Below are 26,781 nucleotides of genomic sequence, written 5' to 3'. Positions count from 1 at the left end.
CAGAACAATTAAGATTTTTAGTTAATTTGCTAATGGAGGTCAGATTATATGGGCATTCAGGAGCAAATAAGACTGTTGTTAAGGGAATAAAAGGAAGTGGTTTTACTTCCCCTATGCCTCTAACTACAGTTTGTGAACCATTAGCTGAAGTGATTTTAGATAGTGTGGAAGGAGGAACAAGAGTGGAGAAAAGTTGTGATTACCAGATATGTGGTCAGAAGCACCAAAGTCTAGGATCCAAGGACTAATAAGTGAAGACTTGATTAGATAAGCAGAGGAATTACTAGAGTGAGAAGTGCAAAATGAAGAGGAATGCTTTTGTTTAGTTGTTTAGTACTACAGATATTCCTTGTAATCTGCTCCAGTTAAGGTGACAAAATATGGTGCACCCTCCTCAGCATCAGGTGGAGGAAGTAGACCATTGGCATTATATTGGACGATAAGTGCAATTGATCGAACATTGTTGGACTGATTGGTACATGGTGGACGACCATGAAGTGCCCAACAGATATCCCTTGTGTGCCCACTTTTATCACAGTAGGTGCAATGAGACTTCTTGCCCTAGCCTTTTCGGTAGCACTATTCCCTTTTCATTATCATTATGCATAGCCTACACTGAAGACTCACTTTCTGTTGGGTTATTCTGACTAAGAGAGATGCGAAGAAGCCTAGCAGAAACATCGTCAAATGTAGGAATAACAGGACTGGTTAATATTTGGTCCCTTACAGAACCAAGATCAGAACGAAGCCCAAATAATGCCAGAACCATGAAAAGTTATCCCGCTGCTTTCTAGTAACACTATCAGTGAAGGGCATGAGAGAATTAAATTCATCTTTTAGTGTCTCTACCTATCCCAAATAACTGGCCATATCCTGATGATTCTGCTGTAAATGAACTATATCATATACTACCTTATAAATACGTTGCACGTCATTAGTGTACAACATTTTGGCATTAGTCAAGACCTTATAACAGGTTTTCCAAGACTAAAAGAGGGTATGTAATTTAGGATCCAATGAGTGCCACAAAAGACTGCACAATTGAGCATCAATCTTAGCCCAACTTATTTGATCTGTTAGGGCAATATCTGTAATATTTTTCTCCAAATGGTCATCATACCCCTGTCCCATAAACCATAATTCTACTAAGGCAGCCCAAGATACATAATTGTTACTTCCTTGCAATTTAACAGTAGTTGTAATTGGAGAACTAGAAATAAAAGAGAAAAGTGGTTTGAATGTGTTATGGAAAGTCAATCACTATGTTATGGAAAGTCAATCACTATATTATTTCTCTGTATATTCTGTATTCTGTATTCCTATTTAGGATTTCTTATTTATGATTTTTTCCTAATTAGTAGAACACAATTATAGGAATCAATTGTATATATATACCCATGTACAGATTAATTGATATGAATGAGAATCATCTCTTTCTACATGGTATCAGAGCAGGTCATCAATCTAGGGTGACTATTTGTTCTCACTACCCAGCTCAGGAGAGACCTTAGCCGCCGACCGGCCGTTTCAACCCCATCATTCCACCACTATGTGCTGTTACCTGATCCAGTATACCATTAAAGTACTTCTGAGGTTTGGCTCTCAAATCCTATTTCGGTATTTGCTTGATTTGTTATTTTGGGTTATTTTGCTGCTATAAGCACTTTGGATTAGCGTTTCGGTTAGTTTTCTTTGTCTCAACAAATGGCAGACAATAAGAATTTTATTTCTGATGTGATTCCGCTGATGACTAAGATCACGGAACACAAACTTAATGGTTCGAATTATCTGGAGTGGAGTAAGACTGTTAGGGTCTATTTGCGTAGCATTGATAAGGATGATCACCTTACTAAAGATCCACCCACTGATGATACACGACAAACTTGGCTAAGGGAGGATGCTCGGTTGTTTTTGCAGCTTCGGAACTCGATACATAGTGAGGTAATTAGTTTAATTAATCACTGTGAATTTGTTAAGGAATTGATGGATTACTTAGATTTTCTGTATTCTGGTAAAGGGAATATCTCCTGTATTTATGATGTTTATAAGGCATTCTACCGTGCTGAGAAAGAGGATAAGTCTCTCACGGCTTATTTTATGGATTTTAAACGGGTATATGAGGAACTTAATGTATTGTTGCCTTTTAGTCCTGATGTAAAAGTTCAAGAGCCCAACAGAGCAACTAGTCGTTATGAGTTTTCTTGCAGCCTTCCTTCGAGTATGAGGCGCTAAATCTCGATTCTCTCCGATTCCGAGATTTCCTCTTTGCATGAAACGTTCACACGGGTCCTTCAATGCAGAGTACTCAATCTTCACACCGCCAAGAGTGCTCTTATTAGCGTAATCCAAATGGACAACAGGTAATAGAAGAGGAAGTAGAGGAATTATTACAGCAATGTAAGTAATCAGCTTAATGGAGAGGCTATTTCTAATCAGACTCAAGAGGAGTCATTTGTTATTATTGCCATGAGCACAGCCATACAAAATATAATTGACCGCAACTACAGAGGAAAAATCAGCGATCACAGATGGCAAATATGGCGCAGAGAATTCTCTGATATCTTCCTCGAGAAAACTATTTTAGTATCTGCAGAGGATTTTGCACAATTTTCCCAGTATCAGGCATCTCTAAAGCCTACCAGTTCCTCACTGCGATCGCTGAGTCAGGTAAATCCACTACATGCCTTGTGTCTTCTTCATCCAAATGGGTTATTGATTACGTGCGACGGATCACATGACAGTAATTCTAGTCTTCTATCCGCTTTTGGTCTAATCTCACTTCCTCTACTGTTACTTTAGCTGATGGTTCTACTTCTTGTGTCATGGGTTCTGGAACTGCGAACCCGACTTCGTCAATTTCTTTGTCTTCTGTTTTGTGTCTACCAAAATTCTCTTTTAATCTACTTTCTATTAGTAAACTTACTCGTACCTTAAATTGTTCTGTTTCCTTTTTTCCTGACCAGTGTTTGTTTCAGGATCTTACGACGAAGCAGATTATTGGTAGAGGACGCGAGTCAGGTGGTCTCTACATTCTGAAAAATCATGTACCGCGGTCGCTTGTTTGCTCCAGTACCTTAACACCTCTTGAAGCTCATTGTAGATTGGGTCATCCTTCTTTGTCTACCATGAAGAAGCTGTGTCCTCAATTTCAGTCTTTATCAGTACTAGAATGTGAGTCGTGTCAGTTTGCAAAACATCATCGTTTGCCTTCTGTGTCTAGAGTCAATAAACGGGCTTCATCCCTTTTTGAGTTAGTTCATTCTGATGTTTGGGGTCCTTGTTCTATTACATCTAAAAGTGGATTTCGTTATTTTGTTACTTTTGTTGATGATTACTCTCGTGTTACCTGGTTATATTTAATGAAGAATCGTTCTGAGTTGTTTTCTTTCTTTTGTGCCTTTTGTAATGAAATCAAAACTCAATTTAATATTTCTGTGCGCATATTAAGAAGTGATAATGCCAAAGAATATTTTTCAGCACAATTTCAGTCTTATATGACACAAAATGGCATTCTTCATCAGTCTTCCTGTGCGGATACCCCATCCCAAAATGGCGTGGCCGAAAGAAAAAATCGTCATCTTCTTGAGGTAACTCGTGCTCTTCTTTTTCAGATGAAAGTACCTAAACACTTTTGGGCTGATGCAGTTTCTACAGCATTTTTTTGATCAATCGTATGCCGTCTTCTGTCCTTAATGGGGATATTCCTTATACTACTTTGTTTCCTACAAAATCTTCATTCCCTATTGAACCCCGTATTTTTGGTTGTACCTGTTTTGTGCGTGATGTTCGTCCACAGGTTACTAAATTGGATCCAAAATCTCTCAAATGTGTCTTCCTTGGGTACTCCCGGCTCCAAAAAGGGTATCGTTGTTTCTCTCCTACTCTTAATCGTTATCTTGTTTCTGCAGATGTCACATTTTTTGAGTCCACTCCATTTTTTCCTCCATCATCTGTGTATGAGAGTCAGGGGGAGGAGGATGATCTCTTAATATATACTGTCCAACCAATATCTAGTCCTCTCCCACAACCTGTTCCTTCTGTCTCTAGACCTACTCGACCTCCCGTTGTTCATGTTTATTCCAGGAGATTGGGGATTCCTGACTCAGATCCTCCACCAGCTACTTCGTTGGGCGATCCTGTATCTCATACTGATCATAATTCTGATCTAGACTTACCCATTGCTCTTCGTAAAGGTAAACGTTCATGTACTTACCCTATCTCTTCTTTTGTTTCTTATAATCAATTGTCTTCTTGTTCTCGGTGTTTTATTACTTCTTTAGACTCTGTTCCTATCCCTAATACTGTTAATGAGGCACTGTCTCATCCTGGCTGGTGTGATGCTATGAAAGAGGAAATGGAGGCTTTAGATGCTAATGGTACATGGGAACTATTGCCTTTGCCCACTGGTAAGAAAGCTATTGGATGCAAATAGGTATTTACAGTAAAGGTAAATCCTGATGGTTCTGTGGCTAGGTTAAAAGCACGCCTTGTAGCAAAAGGATATGCTCAGACATATGGGGTTGATTACTCTGATACTTTTTCTCCTGTAGCTAAACTTACTTCTATTCGCTTGTTTATCTCTTTAGCAGCTACATATGATTGGCCCCTGCATCAATTGGATATCAAGAATGCTTTCCTTCATGGTGATCTTCAGGAGGAGGTGTATATGGAGCAACCACCTGGGTTTGTTGCTCAGGGGGAGTTGGGTAAAGTTTGTAGGCTTCGAAAGTCTCTTTATGGCTTGAAACAAAGTCCTAGGGCATGGTTTGGGAGATTCAGTGAAGCAGTACAGGAATTTGATATGCAAAAGAGTAAGTGTGATCACTCAGTATTTTATAGGCAATCTGAGGCTGGTCTAATTCTCTTGGTCGTCTATGTGGATGACATTGTCATCACTGGGAGTGACTCTGCAGGTATTTCATCTCTTAAAACCTTCCTCCAAACTCGTTTGGACCAAAGACTTGGGATTGTTAAAGTATTTCTTGGGTATCGAAGTTATGAGAAGTAAGAAGGGTATTTTATTGTCTCAAAGAAAATATGTCCTCGATCTATTGACAGAGACAGGAAAATTAGGTGCTAAGCCTTGTAGCGCACCAATGACTCCAACTTTACAACTGTTAGCAAGGGATAGTGAGTTGTTTGAAGATCCAGAGAGATACAGGAGATTGGTAGGAAAATTGAACTACCTTACAGTCACTCGTCCTGACATTGCTTATGCCGTTAGTGTGGTAAGTCAGTTTATGTCTTCCCCAACTGCTGCTCATTGGGAAGCCTTGGAACAAATCTTGTGTTATCTGAAGGGCGCTCCAGGAAGAGGTTTGCTATATGGTAATCATGGGCATTTGAATGTTGAATGTTTTTCAGATGCCGACTGGGCTGGATCTAAGGTTGACAAGAGGTCAACTACTGGATATTGCGTTTTTATTGGAGGAAATTTGGTGTCTTGGAAAAGCAAGAAGCAGAGTGTAGTTTCTCGATCTAGTGCTGAATCCGAATATAGAGCCATGGCACAATCAGTATGTGAGGTAATGTGGATACTTCAATTACTAGATGAGACAGGTTTTAAGACCTCCCTACCTGTGAAATTGTGGTGTGATAATCAAGCTGCTCTTCATATTGCTTCTAATCCGGTGTTTCATGAGCGAACCAAACATATTGAGATTAATTGTCACTTTATTCGTGAAAAGATTCAACAACAGATCATCTCAACAGGACACATCAAAATTGGAGAGCAGTTAGGAGATATTTTCACAAAAGCTCTGAATGGAGCTAGGATTGACTACATTTGTAACAAGTTGGGCATGATTAACATCTATGCTCCAACTTGAGGGGGAGTGTTATGGAAAGTCAATCACTATGTTATGAAAAGTCAATCACTATATTATTTTTCTGTATATTTTGTATTCTGTATTCCTATTTAGGATTTTTTATTTAGGATTTCTTCCTAATTAGTAGAACACAATTATAAGAATCAATTGTATATATATACCCATGTACAGGTTAATTGAAATCAATAAGAATCATCTCTTTCTACACCAATAAATTAAAAGAAAAATTTTACCTTACAGCCATACGACCGGCTACGTTATATGGTAGTGAGTATTGGGCACTGAAAGAGTCGTATGCATCTAAGTTAAGAGTTGCAGAGATGAGAATGTTAAGGTGGATGAGTGGCCATACTAGACTAGATAAAGTCCGTAATGAAAGTATTAGAGAAAAGGTAGGAGTGGTGCCAATTGAAGATAAGTTGAGAGAAGGGAGATTAAGGTGGTTTGGTCATGTGAAGCGTAGACATACGGAGGCTCCAGTTAGACAAGTAGAGCACATTAGGTTAGAGGATAGAAAGAAAAAAAGAGGTAGACCTAAATTGACTTGGAGGAGAGTAGTACAACATGACTTAGAAGTATTACACATTTCTGAGGATTTAACCCAAAATCGTTCAGAGTGGAAAAAGCGAATCCATATAGCCGACCCCAAATTTTTGGGATAAAGTCTTAGTTGAGTTGAGTTGAATTAGTTAGCAAATTAATTAGCATTATTAGTGGGATATCACCCCAATTAGAATAAATAATTATAGGATTCAGAATACTTAATGATAGGATCCTTTGTATATAAATACCTTATACCTCATTTAACAAAATACACAGAAAATATTCACTACAAGTACGTTCTGGACTCAAAAGTTCCTAGCCCCTTACCTGAAGGGGCTTTTCAAGAGAAACATGATACTTTGGCTAAATGGAAGGAAAGTGACACCGTAGCAAGGTGTTACATGCTCGCTTCTATGACTAATGAGTTACAGAAGCAACATGAAAATATGCATATATCATCTAAAATCCTGAATCACTTGCAAGAGTTGTATGGTGAACATAGCGGGAATGCTAGATATAAGATATCTAAGCAACTATTTAGAATGAAGATGATAGAAGAGATAGATGTGGGAGCCCAAGTACACAAGATGATCAGGCTCATTGAGCAGCTTAAGGTTAATGTTTCCATTGTTAGAAGGGCATTGGAAAAGAAATTGCCCTGAGTATTTGGCGTCTCTGAAGAATAAGAATGACAAGCCTTTTGAAGGTACGTCCATATCTTGTTATTTAGATACTGATAACGCTTATAATTTATCCATAGCTTGGGTTTTAGATACTCGTGCAAGTTCTCACATGGGTTTTGATATACAGGAACTAACAATCAATGAATGCTTAGAGGCACAAGATGTTAGACTTCGAATTGGCAATGGAGCAAGTGTTGCAGCATTAGCCATAGAGTCTAAATCTATGTATCTAAAAAAACATATTTTGTTTTTGGATCATATTTTATATGTACTAAATGCCTTTAAAAACATCATTTCTGTATCTAGTTTGATTAGAAATGGATAAAAAATTCATTTCATAAATGACGTTTGCAATATTTATTTTGGAAATAAAATTGTTGGCATAAGTTATTTGCAATATGGTCTTTATTATTTAGATAATAATAATAAAATAACTCAAAGCAATCAAATTGAGTTTAATGCAATCATTGAAATCAAATCAAGTCCAAGACAACTTTGGCACTTAAGATTATGTCATATTGTAGAAAATAGAATTACAAAGTTGGAAAAAGTAGAGATTTTATCCACATTAGGTTCTGAACCTATTCCAAATTGTGAATCCTATCTTCAAGGCAAAATGATTAGATCACCTTTTGTTGAACAAGGAATAAGAGCTAAAGAAGTTTTGGAGCTAGTACATATTGATGTATGTGGTCCATTTAAAGAAATGGCAAGAGAAGGTTTTTCTTACTTCATTACTTTTACAGATGACATATCCAGGTATGGATATTTGTATTTAATGAAATACAAACATAAATTTTTTGAAAAGTTCAAATAATTCAAATCTGAAGTGAAAAAACAAACAAAAAAAAGTATTAAAACTCTAAGATCAGATCGATGAGGTGAATATTTAAGTACTGAATTCAATGAGTTCCTAAAAGAATATGGCATTGTTTCTCAATTGACTCCTCTTGGAATGCCACAGTTAAATAGTGTATCTGAAAAGAGAAATTGTACCCTATTAGATATGGTGCGAAGTATGATGAACTATACTGACCTTTCAATCTCTTTATGGCAATATGCTCTAGAAGCAGCTTTATATCTTTTAAATCGTGTCCCTTCCAAATTAGTCTCTTCCACTCCATATAAGATATGGTATGGAAAGCAACCAAGTCTTAAATATGTTAAGATTTGAAGTTGTCCAACTTATAACAAAAAGCTAAATACTGATAAATTGAAAATAAAATCAGAAAATGGACGGTTTATTGGCTATCCAAAAGATAGTTTTTGATATTATTTCTATCTTCTTACAATACAAAGAGTTGTGATAAATAAAGATGTTATTTTTCTTGAAAAAAGAGTTTATTCAAGAAGGTGACATAGGAAAGAAGATAGAATTAGGATTAGATAATTCTAACCAACAAATAGACAAAATGGATATTGATCTATCTAGCGAGCCTATAACTATTGATGATGTCTTCACATCAATTCCTCAAAGATCAAGTACACTATCTCATCCTCCAGATAGATATGGATTTTTTCATGAGAATAAACAAGAGTTGTTTGTTCATGAAGAAATTGATCATAGTGATAATCCTATGACTTATGAAGAAGCTGTATCATATATAAATTCTTCAAAATGGATAGATGCCATGAAGTCCGAAATGAATTCCATGTATAAGAATCAAATTTGTGACCTTGTAGACCCATCTGATGGTATTGTACCAATAAGAAATAAATGAGTTTTCAAGAAGAAAATTAATTCTGATAGAAAGGCAGAGACCCATAAAACAAGGCTAGTAGCGAAAGGTTTTCGCCAAAGGCAAGGAATCGACCATGAAGAAACCTTTTGCCTGTAGCTATGCTAAAATCCATTAGGATTTTATTGGCAATAGCTACATACTACGATTATAAGATTTGGCAGATGGATGTCAAAACTGCTTTCCTCAATAGATACATAGAGGAAGATATTTTCATGGAACAACCTAAGGATTTTAAATCCAAATATGGTTCTAAAGTATGCAAACTTAAAAGATCTATTTATGGTCTAAAGCAAGCTTCGAGGAGTTAGAACATACGTTTTAATGAAGTCGTTAAATCTTTTGATTTTATTAAAAATGTAGATGAACCATGTGTGTACAAGAAGGTTAATGGGAGTGTAACCACTTTCTTAGTCTTGTAAGTGGATGACATATTGTTAATAGGAAATGATATCGGTATGCTAACAACTGTAAAAATCTGATTGTCTAGTACTTTCTCCATAAAAGACTTAGAGGAAGCAACCTATATTCTGGAAATTCAAATCTATAGAGATAGATTGAAAAGAATGATAAGTTTATCCCAAAGTCTATACTTGAACAAGGCGTTGAAAAGGTTTAACATGCTTGATTCCAAGAAATGATTGTTGCCTATGAGGCACGGTATCCATCTTTCCAAAGAAATATCTCCAAAGACACCTGAAGAAAGAGAAAAGATGACAAGAATTCCATATGCTTCAGAAACTGGAAGTGTAATGTATACTATGTTGTGTATAATGCCGAATATCGCTTATATTGTTAGTTTGACTAGCAGATTTCAATGGAATCCAGGTTTAGAACACTAGACTGCAATCAAGAGTATCCTTAAGTAGTTGAAAAGAACTAAAGATTTAATCTTGATTTATAGAGGAGGTGATTTGCAACTTGATGAATTTACAGACTTTGATTTTCAATTAGATGTGGATGATAGAAAAAGTTTATCTCAGGTTGTGTATTTACTTGTAATGGAGGTGCAGTCAGCTAAAAAAGTTCCACGCAGACAGCGACTACAGATTTCACTATAGAGGTCGAGTATATTGTTGCATCTGATACCGCAAAAAAAGCTGTTTGGATAAAAAAGTTTGTCACAAGACATGGAGTGGTTCCTTCAATTGTGTCACTAGTTCCTCTCCACTGTGACAACAATAGTGCTATTGCTCAAGCAAAGGAACCAAGGTCTCACCAAAAATCCAAACACATAGAAAGGCACTATCATCTTATAAGAGAGAGAGTTGAAAGAGACAATGTAGCCATGCAGAAAATAACTTCATATGAGAATCCAGCTAATCCACTTACCAAGGTCATGACACAAAATCAGTTAGATCGACATCTTGAGAAGACAGGTCTTAGATTTTGTAATGATTGGCTCTACTGCAAGTGGGAGATTATTAGTAGTATGTCCTAAAGCATAACTGGTAATTTGTATTTTGCAGTTTAAAGGCATATATCTTTTCTTTTAATTTAAATCGTTTAAATTTAATTGAAAATATCCTTTAATAGCTTGTTAGATATTCCATTCTTAATGTGTTAAGAATATGAGTGACAGAACAATCTAATACAAGTGTTATAAATTTTGATTCACAGTCAAGGATACCTTATTGGGTATAAATTATCCGTGTAGACCGTCACCTATGTTTATTTTCATGAATTAGTATGAGATATTAATAAGATGGAATGCTAAGTCTCGTGTCATATAACAAACATATTGAGCCTTTATAAATAAGTAGACTGAACCAGTGACATTAAGATAATATGTACATGGAGTTTACTTTTATCAATATATTATCATCTAAATTATAATAGTGCATATAATCTCTTGACCTGAGATGACACAATTATCTTATATATAGGTTGTTTAAGTTTGATACTGCTTACATACTTATACTGGGTAGGAGTATACGGCCGTGTGTTGGCTTTAACTAGTTATATATGGAAATAGGTGTTAAGTCAAGATAGAATCCGTTGTTCTAAGTAAATAGGGATAAAATCCTATGTCTATTTTAATTGTTCTCAATGAATAAAGTTCATGGCAAGGACAGATAGACTTATTCAGAAAGGTATTTCTGATTGTAAATCAAGAATTGAAATCAAGATGAGAACAGATAATTCTAAGCAATTAGGGTTTGACATAAATCATAACCCTAGCTAGAATTGAAATTTTGCAACGAAGAGATTTTAGTGCATAGTATATATGATCAAAGATCATGAGTTAAATATATATTAATTCATCACCAATTAGGTAGTCATGATACACTATACTAGGTGTCAATCATGATTTATAAAAACTAAGAGTGATAAAGAAATTTCACTCCAAGTATGAAATAGTTCCAATAATATTAAAGAGTTAATATTGTTCTCATTACCAATTAGTAATAAATCTAGAAAGTCACACACAATAAGAATGACAAGATCAATGCATAATTAAGTTGATTAATTAATTAAATGATTTAATTAATTAATTAAATTAATATTTTTTTTAGTTTACAATTAAATTGCAAAGTTTCAAGCATGACTTGAAACTAAATTCATCAATGTAAGTATTCAAGTTAATATTTAAAATATTTAAATATAAACTTGATTAATTAATTTATAAGGTAAGAGATTTTAATTTGGTTAATATCGCTTAAGAAGTCAGAAGAGAGAGAAAATTAATGGTTAATTAGTATTTTTCATAATACTAATTAATTAATATTTTAATTCCCTTATTTATGCTAAATTGACAAGTAGTTATATCAAAATTAAAAAACACATCTAATTGGTAAATTAGATATGGACACTTCTAAAGCAGGTAATCATTGGTGGTCAACTACTAATTGACCTTAAGAAGAATTAAATATCTCTAATGGTTAGAGATTAAAAGACAACTTTTAAGACTAAGTGTTAATCTCTTCTTCTTTTTCTTCTTTTCTCTATCTCAAACCAAGCTCTCCCATCCTTTTCTTTGTGCTCAATTCAAGAGGAATTTGAAATTGTTACTCTTGAATTAAAGTTAGAAAAATTGTTTCTCTATACTTTCATAAATATAAAACCAAGAAAAATCTTAAACTTCATCTTTGTGCAAACTTGGTCAAGACAAGGAGAAAAAGCACAAAGGAGTTTTGGGTGAAAATTGGTGCTTGGTCATCTTGTTCGTGTGGACGGACTAAAGGATCGACTCTTGGTGTAACATCCTCACTTTAGCTAGTCCGTACAGTCTACTGTTCCGGTGACCAATGCCAGTCCGGGCAGCTAGAATATTTGAAATTTTAAATAGGCTAGAGTGAGGAGTTATAAAGAAACTAAATAATGCTCATAAAAATCAAAGAAAAATTTTTAGAAACGAAATACACTAAGGTTAAACGAGCCAAAACCCCAGCGATGAGTAACCTGAAGGGGAAGTGACGGTGAAGGCCGTTAGCAACTCTAGACCCGGGGGGGACTCCAGAGAAGGGTCATTGAGATTCTTATGGCATTAGAATGCCAAGAAAATGCTTAGAAAAATTTTTCTATCGGTATACACAATTTTGGCTCGTTAAGCCAAACGGAGAGCATTTTGGTCATTTCGTCTTCAGAGATGATTTTTGACTGACTTGTCCATTTATGTAAATAATTTATATGACATAAAATGTGAATAAATATTGTTAAAAATTTAATTGAAATTAAATAGACAAGAAAAGGATAAAAAATGAAAGAAATTGGAATTATGACAACATAATGATGTCATTAAAATTCTCCCAACCAATCCAATGTTGACACATGGCATAAGTTTATTTAAAAGAGACTAAATGGGCAGAAAAATGAAGAAAAAAAATCAGAACTCTCTCCACTCTTCTCCTTGCCGTCACCTCTCCCTCCATAGCCAACCTTAGCAAGCTTTTGAAAGCTTGATTTCCATGGCCTTTAACCAACTAAACCTTATATTCCCAACACAAAAAAGTGTTCTTACATCTTGGTGAGTCTTTTGGGGCAAAAAGAAAAGGAAAAGAACCTTAGCAAGTGGAAATTTCACACCATTAGAGGTTTGTGACCTAACCTTGGTTTTCATTTTAAATTCATATTTAAGGACTATGAATGAGTGCAAATTACAAAGAAATTTATTAAATACCATTTGTATGCCATCCCATAATTTCGGCAGCCTTGGTTGGGATAAGATTGTGATGCTTTTTATGGAGTTAAAATGGTAGTATAGCTGCTCTCAATATGCATCTCTTGAGTGGAGTGATGAAATGCAAATGATAATGCATGGTTGATGATGCTTGAGTTAGAGTTTGGGATAAAAATGAGACTTTGATCATGTGATGAAGAAAGTAGTTTTTAATGGTTAATTAGTGACTATTTGGTTTTGTTTAAATCAAAAATGAAGTAAATTGTGTAGTGGGATTTGAGTTTGGTGTGGCTCCCCTTGGTCACCTACAGGACTGAGCATGAGTCCAGCAGATTTGGGCAGCAATAACTGGAATTGTAGAGGTTCAATTGGTGCAAGGCCAATTGGACATGAAACTAGACACATAATGGCACAACTTTGGTGAAGAAATCATACCAAAAAAATCAAACTAAGTTGGCCAAAAGATTGCCCTAATCCGGGTGACCTGCATTCTGCCTGGGCAAAATGACCAAATAAACAGTGTTTAGTCATTTGGTCATAACTCAGTGTAGAAAGGTCCAATTGACCTGAAATTTTACCAGCAACAATCTGAGATATAGACCTACAACTTCCATGAAGAAACCTAACCCAAATTATGACCATAACATATTCAAAAAGTGACCTGAAGTCACTGCTCCTAATACTGTAGATTTGGTCAATCCAGAAATTCTAGAAAAATTATAATCCGGTCATTTGTGATTTTTAAGCCATAACTTGAGCTACAAAACTCCAAATGGAGTGATTCAAAAAAGTAAATGTAACTAGACAAAATAAGGAACAACTTTTATGTTGATCATTTTGCCAAATTCCCACTGCAAAAATGACTAATGGAACAGTAAACACAAAGCTTGAAAACTGAAAATTTAGTACAATTAACATTAAGCTTAGAAATGGAATTGGCAACCAATACCAACAATTTTAAAATGCAAAATGTGGTATGTTGGGAGTATTAGAACCAATGTACCTATTGCCTATACAAAAGTCAATATTTTAGTTGACTAATGAAATGAATAGTAAAACCTAAACTTAAATTTCTATAATTATACAATTTAAAAGTGTAACATGCCCTAGTACACCTAGTAAGATTGGTTTGGATAGGTTGGCATGCCAATAAGGTTCTGTTAGCAGTACTGCATATAGCCATGCCATTCTGTATTTCATGGCTTCCCATGCCATTCTGTGACATAATAGCCTTTGACTATGTTATTTGAGTTGTTACACTCGGGTTTTATCCCTGATAATTATTACAGCTTATTAGCTGTTTTGTTGCACACCGGGAGACACAATGTGACCGATGGTGTGATGGTCCGAAGTACTTAGTACCCAGTGCCAATTTACCCGTTTATCCAGTCCAGTCAACTAGTATGGGTTACTCGGGCAATGATAATAAATTTTACAAATTTTTAATTAAATTATACTGCAATAAATACCAGGAATTAAGTCTACCAAAATGTAAACATACATTCTACATACTTACTTTATTTTAGTTATTTTATTTTATATTGTCACCACTAAGCAGAATTGCTTAGCGCGTCGCTTTTGCCACGCGCAGGTACTGGAGACCTAGTTGGGGAGCCCAGCAGACATCAGACCGGGTGAACTTTCAGAGCTGCATACTGAGTCCAGAGTCACCTCACATCTGCAGTGCACTTTGTAGGACATTAGGACTTTGGGTAGCATTTTGTATTTTGCATTTTGTATTAATTTTGGATTGTAACTATAAACTCTTGAAATCATTTGATAATGTAAATATATGAAATTTCATGTTATTGAAATTTTCTGTATAATTGTATGTTGAAAAATAAAATGTTGAGAAATATACATGAATGTACTTCAAGTGATGATGTGAATAGAAAAATTCTGAAAATAGTGTTCAGATTTTGAGATTGATTTAAAATGTGTGTAATGGAGTTCTGAATTTGGAAATTATATTGAAAGTGTCTTTTAAACAGGTTCAGAAGAACTGCTTTTCCAATTTATAGCCGTCACTCTGCCGGATTTTCTATAAAAATTTCGGAAAAATTCAGATTTATCAAAAATTGTAAATAAATGAATTAAAAGGGATAAATTGAAATAGAAATATAAATTGGTGCTCTGGCACACTGAGTGGCATATTTTGCTCGACTACACTGTAGACGGGTAAGGAGTGTCACACTTGGCAATCTAAGCCTCTCGGATTTGGTGTTGAATATGATTCTATGCCTATACAGACAAAGAAAGGAAGCACAAAGGAGTTTTGGGTGAAGATTAGTTCTTTGGTCATCTTGTTCATGTAGACGGACTAGAGGATCGACTCTTGGCGATCTAAAGTTCCCGTATTAGGTGGTCAATGTGATTCTGCGCCTATACGGGTAAAATCCTTAATTTTATCTTAATAATTTCAAGGTTTAAGTTTTTCAATGGCAAATAGACTTTTTAACAATTGAGTTACAAGTGTTTTAACCTAAAATGTGTTTTGTAGTAGCACAAAGAACTTACATGTTGCATAAAACATTAGTGTTTAAAATTTTAAAATTGCTAATTTTGCACCCTTGGTGCCATATTTCTTTCAATTAGGATGCCTGACAATGAACCTGCTCAAATAATGAATCATGATTAAATAGAACACAGTATTAAGTTCCTAATATCTCACAAATTTACCCATTGTAAATCATTCAAATAAACATCTATTGTCAATCAAGAACCAATTTGATATTATCAAAATTGTACTGCTAAACTTGGACTTAAATAGTGTATCCAAAATGTTTACAATATAATATTTCGAGTTATTGGTAACCATTTCATAGATTCCAAGAATTAATAGAGCCTAATTACTTTAGCAGAATAATTTTTATGTTTGGTGAAATTGAGATTTCTAAAATAGGGATAATGATCTCAAAAATCCTGAAATTTGAGAGATTTTATTTTTCTTTTACAAATTTATCTTATTGTTGTAGTTTATCAATTTTATGGCATTCTTTACTATCAATAAAAAAAATTATAAAAATCATGCTCGAAAAGAAGAAGAAGAAGAAGAAGAAGAAGAAGAAGAGAGCATGAAGTGGGCCTCTGTCTACAGTTGAGATTTTATTAAGCTACTGTTCACCTAGCCATGTTAATTAGCATGACTTTCAAATGCCAGTTTAATTGATTCACATGTCTAATGCATTATTCTCACACTTGGATATAATTGCTATCAATTATAAAATATGAGAAAAAATTTGATAGAACTAAAAAAAAGGATAAAAGTAAAAAATTCACGTAAAGTTGAGGATTTATGGGGCTACTTGCCCTTTAAAGTAACATAACAAAGTAACTCAAGGATACATCCAAGAAATATTATCAATCATATTCATGTGAAAAGGATATATAATAAAACCCTTACCTTAGTGTATAGATTGATGAGGCATCCATAGCTAACAACTGAGGGCGTAAATCCACATTCCTGCAACATACATATCAATTTAACATAAAGGCAATGTTGGAATCCCTTGATTTTAGGAATACAAATTATTAGGCATTAATTGTATTTTCCTATCATAATTAACTCCTTCTAATTACCTTCCCATTTTGTACTTTCCTATTCAAGTTCGATTCTTTGTATATAAATAGAAGCCTAATATCACTGTCTTTCATCATGGTATCATAGAATTTGATTCATTACGGCAGGCTTTAGAACTATTCATTAGTACTGTTCACATGCACTGTTCATCAGTAATGTTCACGCACTCTATTACTATTCATAACACGTAAACCGTTTTCTAGTTTTTTTTCAATTGTTCCTCGCGTGCCATGCCTCTGCCCAGCTCTTGTCCTTCACCTAACCACAAGCGAATATGTCTAAATTCGGGGATTAGTCTGAAGGAATAAATGATATTAGGATTTTTTTTTTCCAATGAAGAAGTTCAATCCCTAAAGCGCTTGCTGCCTTGACTTGAATCTCAATCTTTCACACTTGTCTCTTCTAATTTTGTCAAATCAGGTAATGTTTTTCTTGTCAATTTTTATAAATCTTGTTGGGATATAGATTCTGAAGTAAACAAATATATGACAGGATACTCAATAAATTTTTCACCTATTCCCTATACTCAAGAAAAGAAAAAGTCCGCATAGCAGACGACTCTTTAAACACAATTTATGGTACAGGTTCTATCACATGAACTGCCAAAATAAATCTCAATTCGGTCTTCATGTTCCTAGCTTTCCTATTAATCTTTTATCTGTTAATTTCATTACCCAAGCCCTTACTTGCAAAATTTAATTTTTTTTTTTCCTACTTATTGCATATTTCAAGATTTGAGAACAGAGAAAACGATTGATAGTGGTAAATTGCGAGATGGCCTGTGTTTGCTAGATGACAGGTGTGATCCCTCAAATCCTGGAGCAAACTAGGCTTTATTAGGAAAGTCTATAAGTGCTAATAAAAAGATTATCTAATGGCATAGAAGATTAGGACATCCATCTTTTACTGCTTTATAAAGGTTATATCCTAATTTGTTTAAGAATTACAACTCAAATTTACTAGTTTATGATGCTTGTGAATTTGCTAAAAACACAAGATAATCTTATGCTTGTGCAAATAATAAAAGTTTTATTCCTTTTATGACTATTCATTCTGATATCTAGAGACATACTCAAAATGTTTCTATGTATGGTTATAGATGGTTTGTCACTTTTATTAATTGTTGCACTAGGTTGACATAGGCTTATTTGATGAAAGCAAAAAGTGACGTATTTTCTTACTTTCAACAATTTCACAAAATGATTTGCACACAGTTTGATGCTAATGTTAAAATCTTAAGAACTGATAATGGTATAGTCCATCAAACTAGCTGTGTCAATACTAATGAACAAAAAGGGAGTCGAAAGGAAAAAATAGACATTTATTGGAGATAAAAAGTAGACATTTATTGGAGATAACTTGATATCTTATATTTACTATGAATCTTCCCACACCTAATTGCAGGGATGCAGTTCTTGCTACAACATATCTTGTCAATAAAATGCCTCTAAGAACACTAAACTTTAAAACCCTTTAAGATTTTACAAAGTCATAATTCTTATACTGTTCCTCCAAAGATTTTTGGATATATAAATGTTGGGAAGTTGGAACCTAGAGCACTTAATGTGTGTTTGTAGGATACTTTGGTACTCAAAACGGCTAGAATTGTTATCATCCTCCAACTAGAAAATATTTTGTTAGTATGGATATTACCTTTTATAGAATCTAAACCTTATTTCCTATTAAGTCACCTCTTCAGGGGGAGCATAAAGAGAAAGAGGAAGGGGTCCTTTTTCCAAATCAGGCTATTAAGCTTCAGGGAGAGAATATTAGGCTTAGGTCACACCTTAGTAATGAGCCACCTAACCAGAACCAACCACCTCAGGCGGAGACTATTAAACTTGGGCCACACCTTAGTAATTAGCCATTGTTAGAATCCCTTAATTAGAGTAAATCCCTTAATTAGAATAAATTAGCTATAAAATAGAATATAATTACGAATCATTATATTTATTAGTTTCCTATTTATTCATAGCCTTTGTATATAAATTAGAATTCTTGTAAATCATTTTTGTATGAAGAAATATAAAAGAAATTCTCTAAATTCTCTGTCTTCTGTATGGTATCAGAGATGTGCTAAAATTTTTTGGCGTGAACAGTGTAGTTCTAAGTAGTTTTTTTGTGGGCCAAGCTTCTACTTCAATCTAGGAAGGGAGGTGACTGTCACCACCCACCTAAGGAGGAAGGACACCAGCCGATCGACCTGCACTCGAAGTCTCACCGTCGTCCGGTGAAGCACGTGAGCTCACGCGCCTCCAGAAGCCTAGCGTCATTCTTCACACACTGGCGCGTGCACCCTTTTTCCGATGATTTCTCCGACCGTGCCTCTTACAGACGACCTTCCGTGTTTGGCACGCCTCTGACCAACGTGTTTCCACATCTAGTTTGCACATTTATTTTTTTGGTACCTTCTGTTGCCTAGTTTCTTGCTTTCTGCTTCAGCACCTATTCCTTTAATTGAAAAATGACTGATGGAAAGAAGAAAGCCTCTAAAACAAAGACTAAATTTGTCGGTGATAATCCCTCTTTACAAATTAGTCCTGTAAAGTTGGCATGGCCTAGATCCTGTCTACTGTTCATTCAGGCTAGAGGACTGCAGGGTACATCACTGGAAATAAGAAAGTCAGAAAGTGCTAGTTCTACCTATAATCAGTGGGAGTCGAAGAACTCTCTTGTTATGTCATGGCTCATCAATTCTATGCAACCTCATATAGCTTGTGGATATTTACTGTTGGACAGTGCAACTACCATTTGTAATGCTGTTTCTCAGACTTATTCTCAAGTTGGGAATGATGCACAAGTTTATGAGCTTAGGAACAAGGTTCATGGAATGAAACAAGGTGAGTTGACTGTTGCTCAGTATTATGCGGAATTGAGTGGTCTATGGTAAGAGTTGGATTTCTATCAAGACTTTTAGGCTTTATGTCTGGCTGATGCAATTAAGTTCCAGAAATTGATTGAGAAGGAGCACATATATGATTTTCTTACTAGGCTAAATATGAAGTCTGATCAGATTCGGGTCTAAGTACTTGGTAAGGATCCTTTGCCCATCTTAAGGCAAACATATTCTTATGTTCAGCAAGAGAAGAGCAAAAGGAGTGTCATGATCAATTCTACAGCAGTTGATAAGGCTAGGCTGGGCTGACCACTAACTCCTCACGAGAACAGTCACATGGTCCATCACATAATGATCACTTGCATTGTGACTACTGTGGGAAATCCCAGCACACCAAAAAACAATGTTGGAAGCTGCATGGCCGCTCAACTAAAGGGCGTAGAGGAAAAAAGATAGGCTCTGCTAGACCACAAGCAAATGTATCTGAGGCTGTGAGTGTTTCTGAAGATACTGCTATCACTAAGATGTTTTCCAATGAAGAGGCACGGACTCTAAGGCGATTTCTGTCATAGCTTGAATCACAATCCACTACAGTTGCCTCTTCTAACTTCGTCAACTCAAGTAATGCTTTTCTTGCCAATCATAATAATTCATTTTGGGTTATAGATTATAGAGCAAACAAACATATAACAGGCTCTTCAAATAAATTCATATTTTATTCTCCATGTTCAGGCAAAGAAAAAGTCTGCACTGCGTATGAATCCTTATCTAATTTTTCTGGAACAGGTTCTGTTAAATGCACTCTTACTATAAGTCTTAGTTCTGTCTTATATGTGCCTAGCTTTCCTATTAATCTTCTGTCTCTCAATTCTATCACAAAAGCTCTCAACTGCCAAATTGAATTTTTTCCCACTCACTCTGTATTTCAGGAATTGATAATATAGAGAACGATTGGCAGTAGTAGACTGCAAGATGGGCTATATTTATTAAATGATTGCGTTGATCAGGCCATGTTGGGACAGTCTATGGGTGCTGAGGAAGAAATTATCCAGTGACAAAGGAGACTTGGACATCCTTCATTTATTGTTTTAGAGAAACTTTATCCTCTTTTGTTTAAGCAATGCAAAACTGAATTCTCAGTATGTGATGCTTGTGAGTTTGCCAAACACACTAGACAATCTTATCTTGTAATAAATAATAAGGCTTCAGTTCCTTTTATGACTATCTATTCTGATGTGTGGGGGCCTACTAAAACTGTATCTTTATCTGGTTATAGATGGTTTGTGATCTTTATTGATTGTTGTCGTAGGTTAACTTGGGTATATATGATGAAATGGAAAAATGAAGTATTTTCATATTTTCAGCAATTTCACAAAATGATTAGCACCCAGTTTGATACTCATGTTAAAATACTGAGAACTGATAATGATACAGAGTATATGAATGGAGTTTTTTAGGAATATTTGAAGTCAAATGGAATTTTGCATCAAACTAGTTGTGTTAACACTATTACTCAAAATGAAGTGTCTGAGAGAAAAAATAGACACTTACTTGAAGTTGCTAGATCTTTTATGTTTATAATGAATATTCCCAAACCTTACTGGAGGAATGCTCTTCTTTCTGTTGCATATCTTATTAACAGGATGCCACTCCAAACTTTAGAGTTTAAGAGTCCTTTAGAGGTTTTGCAAGGTAAAAATTCATATATTGTTCCTCCAAAGGTCTTTGGTTATGTTTACTTTGTTCATCAGCCTAATAGAGGGAAGTTAGAACCTCGAGCCCTTAAGTGTGTCTTTGTTAGCTATTCCAGTACTCAGAAAGGGTATAGGTGTTACCACCCTCCTACACGAAAATATTTTGTGAGCATGGATGTTACCTTTAGGGAATCTGAATCTTATTTTCATTCACCTCTTGAGGGGGAGCATAAGAAGGAAGAAGAGGTGTCTTTCCCTTCTTCTTTGTCTTCTCCCAACTTTCAACTTCAAAGGGAAAATCTGAGTTTAAAGCCTATACCTAATAATGATACTCAGGGGGAGTCACCTAAATCTCGAGGGAGACTAAATAGATCAGATTTGAGAATCTATACTCGGCGAAACAAGACAGATATAGCCATCGAGCAGGAGACTGCTAATCAATCAGAATCTCTGGATTCAATTCCTGAACATCCTGAGGTATGTGATGAGTCTCTTTTGATTCCTGAAGAGTCTAATTTTAATTCTCAATCTACTTTTCTTTCTTCTAATAATGACCTTGATATTCCTATTGCTCTCAGAAAAGGTGTTAGAACCTGTACTAAACATCCCATCTCTAACTTCATTTCTTATGATTCTTTGTCTCCATCCTATAGAGTCTTTCTATTATCTGTTTCCTCTGTTTCTACCCCACAGGATTGGAAGAAAGTATCTCTCAATCCAAAATGGAAGGCAGCCATGATGGAGGAGATGAAAGCTCTGGCAAAGAATGAGACATGGGAACTTGTTACTCTTCTACTAGGATAAAAACCAGTTGAATGCAAGTGGGTGTTCACCGTAAAACATAGAGCAAATGGTTCAATTGAAAGGTATAAAGCTACGTTGGTAGCAAAAAGCTTCACACAGATGTATGGGGTAGATTACCAGAAAACCTTTGCTCTTGTTGCTAAAATGAATACCATTAGAATTTTATTACAATGTGCAGTAAATCTTGAGTGGGATTTGCAACAGTTTGATGTAAAAAATGCCTTTCTATATGGTGATTTAGAAGAAGAAGTGTATACGGAAATTTCTCCAGGATTTGAGGATGAGAAGACCAGAGGAAAAGTTTGAAGATTGAAGAAAGCACTGTATGGCTTAAAATAGTTACCTAGGGCATGGTTTGACAGGTTCAATAAGGCTATGATTTCCTTTGGATACCGCCAAAGGAATGCTGATCACACCTTGTTTATGAAACACTACAAGGGTAAGATCACTCTGCTTATTGTCTATGTGGATGATATTGTGGTAATTGGTGATGATAGGGAAGAAATGGCTCATTTAAAGGAGCGACTAGCACAGGAGTTTGAAATCAAAGATTTGAAAAGGCTAAAGTACTTTCTTGGAATAGAGGTTACCAGATCAGATAAAGGCATCTTTATTTCTCAAAGGAAGTATATACTAGATCTGTTGGAGGAAACAAGAATGCTAGGTTGTAAACCAACAGAGTCTCCCATTGAGGCAAATCACAAATTGCAAGCTGAAGTTAGGGAATCGGTGGATATAGGTAGATATCAAAGGTTGGTTAGCAAACTGATTTATCTTTTTATCTTTCGCATACCAAACCAAATATAGCATAGTGAGTCACTATATGCATAATCCTCGTGAACCTCATTTGGAGGTTGTTTTCCGCATCTTGCGATACTTAAAATCTGCAACTGGGAAAGGACTTCTCTTCTCAAAGCATGCCATCTTCAGATTAAGACATTTACAGATGCAGATTAGGCTGTATTTCTTGATAATAGGAGATCAACATCGGGTTACTATACTTTTGTTGGTGGTAATCTAGTCACCTAGAGAAGCAAGAAGCAAAATGTGACAGCTAGATCTAGTGCAGAGACTGAGTTTAGAGCAATGTCTCAAGGTATTTGTGAACTATCGTGGTAACGAAAGTTGATGGAGGAATTAAAATTGCTGGAAGCTAGTGATTTGTCCTTGTTTTGTGATAACAAAGCTGCCATCAGTATAGTTCACAATCCAGTTCAGTATGATCGAACCAAGCATACAGAGATTGACAGACACTTCATAAAAGAAAAAGTTGTCAATGGTTCCTTAAGTATCTCTTTCCTTAAGTATCTCTTACTTAGGGTCGAAAAACCAGTTAGCTGATATGTTCACTAAGGGATTAAGTTGTAAGGGGTTTCATACCCTAGTTTGCAAATTCGGTATGTGCAACATACATGAACCAACTTGAGGAGGAGTGTTAGAATCACTTAATTAGTGTAAATCTCTTAATTAGTGTAAATTAGCTATAAATTAGAACATAATTAGGAATCATTATATTTATTAGTTTCCTATTTAGTCCTAAAAGTATATAAATTACAATTCTTGTAAATCATTTTTGTATAAAGAAATATAAAAAAAATTCTCTAAATTCTCTGTCTTCTACAGCCATCTAACCAAGACCAACCACCTCTTCAAACCCCAGGAAGATTAAATAGATTTGATTTGAGAACCTACATGCGTTGGAATAAGACAGATACAGCCATGAGCTTGATACACCTAATTAACCAGCATCCCTAGAATCGGTTTCTCAAGAATGTGGTGTCTTTTTTAATTCCTAATGATCCTAATTTTCTGAGTTTAATTCTAATTCTACTATTGATGATCTCAACGTTCCCATTGCTCTTAGAAAATGAGTCAAAGCTTGTACTAAGCATCCCATTTCTAATTTTATTTCGTATGACTCCTTTACTTCTTTCTTCAGAGCCTTTGTCCCATCTGTTTCTTTTGTTTCTATCCCACAAGGTTAGAAGAAAGCATGTGTTGATCCATAGTGAAAGGCAATTATGGTAGAGGGGATGAGATATGAGATCTTGTTTCTCTTCTATTAGGAAAGAGACCAATGGGATGCAAGTGGGTATTCACACTAAAACACAAGGTAGACGACTCCATTGAAAGGTAAAAGGCCACGTTATGACTTAAGGTTTCATCCAGACATATAGGGTGAATTATCATGAGACTTTTGCCCTTGTTGCAAAGATAAATACCATCAAAATCTTATTGTCATGTGCAACAAATCTTGAATGGGACTTACAACAATTTGATGTGAAAAATGTTTTCTTACATGGTGACTTAAAGGAGAAGGTGTACATGGAAATTTCCCCAGGGTTCGACTATGATAAAACCAAAGGGAAAGATTGCAAGCCGAAGAAGGCTCTGAAACAGTCAACTAGAGCGTAGTTTGACAAATTCAATAAGGCCATGATCTCCTTTGAATATTATCAAAGCAATGTAGATCATACTCTATTTATGAAACACTGTAGAGATAAGAACAGGTTCCTTATTGTTTACGTTGAAGACATAATTATAACAAAGGATGATAAGGAAGAGATTGCCCATCTAAAACAACTCTTGACTCAGGAGTTTGAGATTAAAGACTTAGGTAAATTAAAGTACTTTCTTGCAATAGAGGTTGCTAGATCGGACAAAGAAATCTTCATAACAGAATTGGCACAAATATATATACAAGTGATTAGAGATTCCTAATCTATTTAGGAATAGGAAACCAAATCCCTAAAATTATGCCTATACTAATCTATACTGGAAATACATTATAATTAGGAATCTATAGTTTACTTTCCTTAACACTCCCCTCAAGTTGAAGAATAAATGTTAATCATGCCTAACTTGTTACACATATAGTCAACTCGAGATTTATTCAAAACATTATAAAGATGTCTCCCTACTAATCTCCAATTTCAACATGACCTATGGAGATATACTTTTCCTGAACATTGTCTCAAATAAGGTGGCAATCAATCTCAATATGCTTAGTGCATTCATGAAACACAGGGTTAGTAGCAATATGAAGAGTAGCCTGATTATCACACTATAACTTAACTGGCAATGAAGACTTAAGACCAACCTCATTCAATAATTGATAAACCCATATTATCTCACACATATACTATGCCATGGCTCTATACCCTGGTTCGACACCAGACCAAAAGACCACATTTTGCTTCTTACTCTTCCTTGACACTAAATTTCCTCCAACAAAGATATAATACTCAGTAGTAGATCTTCTATCAACTTTGATCCTGTCCAATCTGCATCTAAAAAACATTCAATATTAAAGTGTCCATGGTTCTATGGCTACAAAATCACTCCCAGTAATAATAATATTATCAACATATACAACTAGTAAAATTATACCAACCTTAGACTGTCTATAAAATACTGAGCGATCAAACTTACTCTTTTCCATCCCAAATTTTTGAATTATCTCACTAAATTTCCCAAACCAAGCATGAGGACTTTTTTTCAAACCATACAAAGATTTGCTAAGTCAACAAACTTTCCCATGTCCTCTCTCAGCAACAAACCCAGTGGATTGCTCCATATAAACTTTCTTATGTAAATCTTCATGTAGAATAGTATTCTTAATATCTAACAGGTGTAAAGGTCTATTATAAGTAACTATCATAAATATGAATAGGCAAACAAAGGCAAGTTTTGCTACTAGAGATACAATGTCAAAATAATCAATGGAATAAGCCTGAGCATACCATTTGGTAACAAGACGAGCTTTAACATGAGCCATAGAACCATCAAGATTAACCTTTACTACAAACACCCATTTACATCCAATAACTTTCTTCTCTGTAAGTAAAGTAACCAAATTCCAAGTACCATTACCATCCAAGGCCACCATCTCCTCTTCCATGGGAGCATGCCAACTAGGATGAGACAAGAAAAGGCTTCATGAACAGTCTTAAGAATTAAAACAAAATCTAAGGATGCAATGAAAGAACTAGAAAACAAAGATAAAAGATCATAAGAAACAAATGAGGAAATAGGATAATGTTATGTGCCCTTGAATAGAATCTCGTCATGGGTGATGGACAAGGAAATCTACCTTAAGTGCCTTGGACTTTCCCTTATTCACGTTCCTACCTTTCTTAGAGGAACCAATTGTGAAGAATTAATTGAGGGCTCATTAAGAGAGAACCTCCGGTCTCCTAAGAACACTTCTGCATGGTAATTCTGCTTATATTATTAATGATAAGTTCTGCCCTTTTAAAGCAAACCTTAAAAATTTCAAAAGAACAAGTCTTCCTACAATTAAGAGGATTACAACATAACAACTACTACAATTCAAAATTTAAAAATTAAAAACTGAAATGAAAGCTTCAAAATGATAACGTTGCAACTGGTTTCCTTGGTTTTTGAAACCAACAAACTGAAATGGCTTATTTGCATTTTCAAATAGCTAAATCTGCAACATGATCCGCTGACATCCACAACATTACTCCCCCTCTGAAGTTCAAGTTGGTCCTCAAGCTTGAAATGTGGATACTCAACTCAACTAAGCCTTTATCCCAAAAATTTGGGGTCTGCTATATGGATTTGCTTTCCCCACTCTGAACGATTTTGGGTTAAATCCTCAGAAATGTGTAATGCTTCTAGATCATGTTGTATTACTCTCCTCTAAGTCAATTTAGGTCTATCCCTTTTTTTCTTTCTATCCTCTAAACTAATGTGCTCTACTTGTCTAACTGGAGCCTCCATATGTCTACGCTTCACATGACCAAACCACCTCAATCTCCCTTCTCTCAACTTATCTTCAATTGGCACCACTCCTACCTTTCCTCTAATACTCTCATTACGGACTTTATCTAGTCTAGTATGGCCACTCATCCACCTTAACATTCTCATATCTGCAACTCTTATCTTAGATGCATACGACTCTTTCAGTGCCCAACACTCACTACCACAT

The 26,781-nt window shown here is 35.2% G+C and overlaps 1 protein-coding gene across 2 annotated transcripts in view; it reads right to left on the bottom strand.

The window, feature by feature from the left end:
- LOC110657269 (pentatricopeptide repeat-containing protein At5g04810, chloroplastic) overlaps nt 1–26,781 on the bottom strand; it is a 46,067-nt gene that overhangs the window by 7,772 nt on the left and 11,514 nt on the right. For both annotated transcript variants that reach the window (XM_058151579.1, XM_021814425.2), the window contains exon 6: nt 16,317–16,376. In XM_058151579.1, the coding sequence (XP_058007562.1) occupies nt 16,317–16,376 (60 nt within the window). The remainder of the gene's footprint in view (nt 1–16,316; nt 16,377–26,781) is intronic.

The sequence above is a fragment of the Hevea brasiliensis genome, chromosome 8 (genome assembly GCF_030052815.1).
Source record: "Hevea brasiliensis isolate MT/VB/25A 57/8 chromosome 8, ASM3005281v1, whole genome shotgun sequence".
NCBI classification, from domain to species: Eukaryota; Viridiplantae; Streptophyta; class Magnoliopsida; order Malpighiales; family Euphorbiaceae; genus Hevea; species Hevea brasiliensis.
The sequence above is the reverse complement of the archived record's forward strand: the minus strand, read 5'-3'. Positions and strand labels throughout refer to the sequence as shown.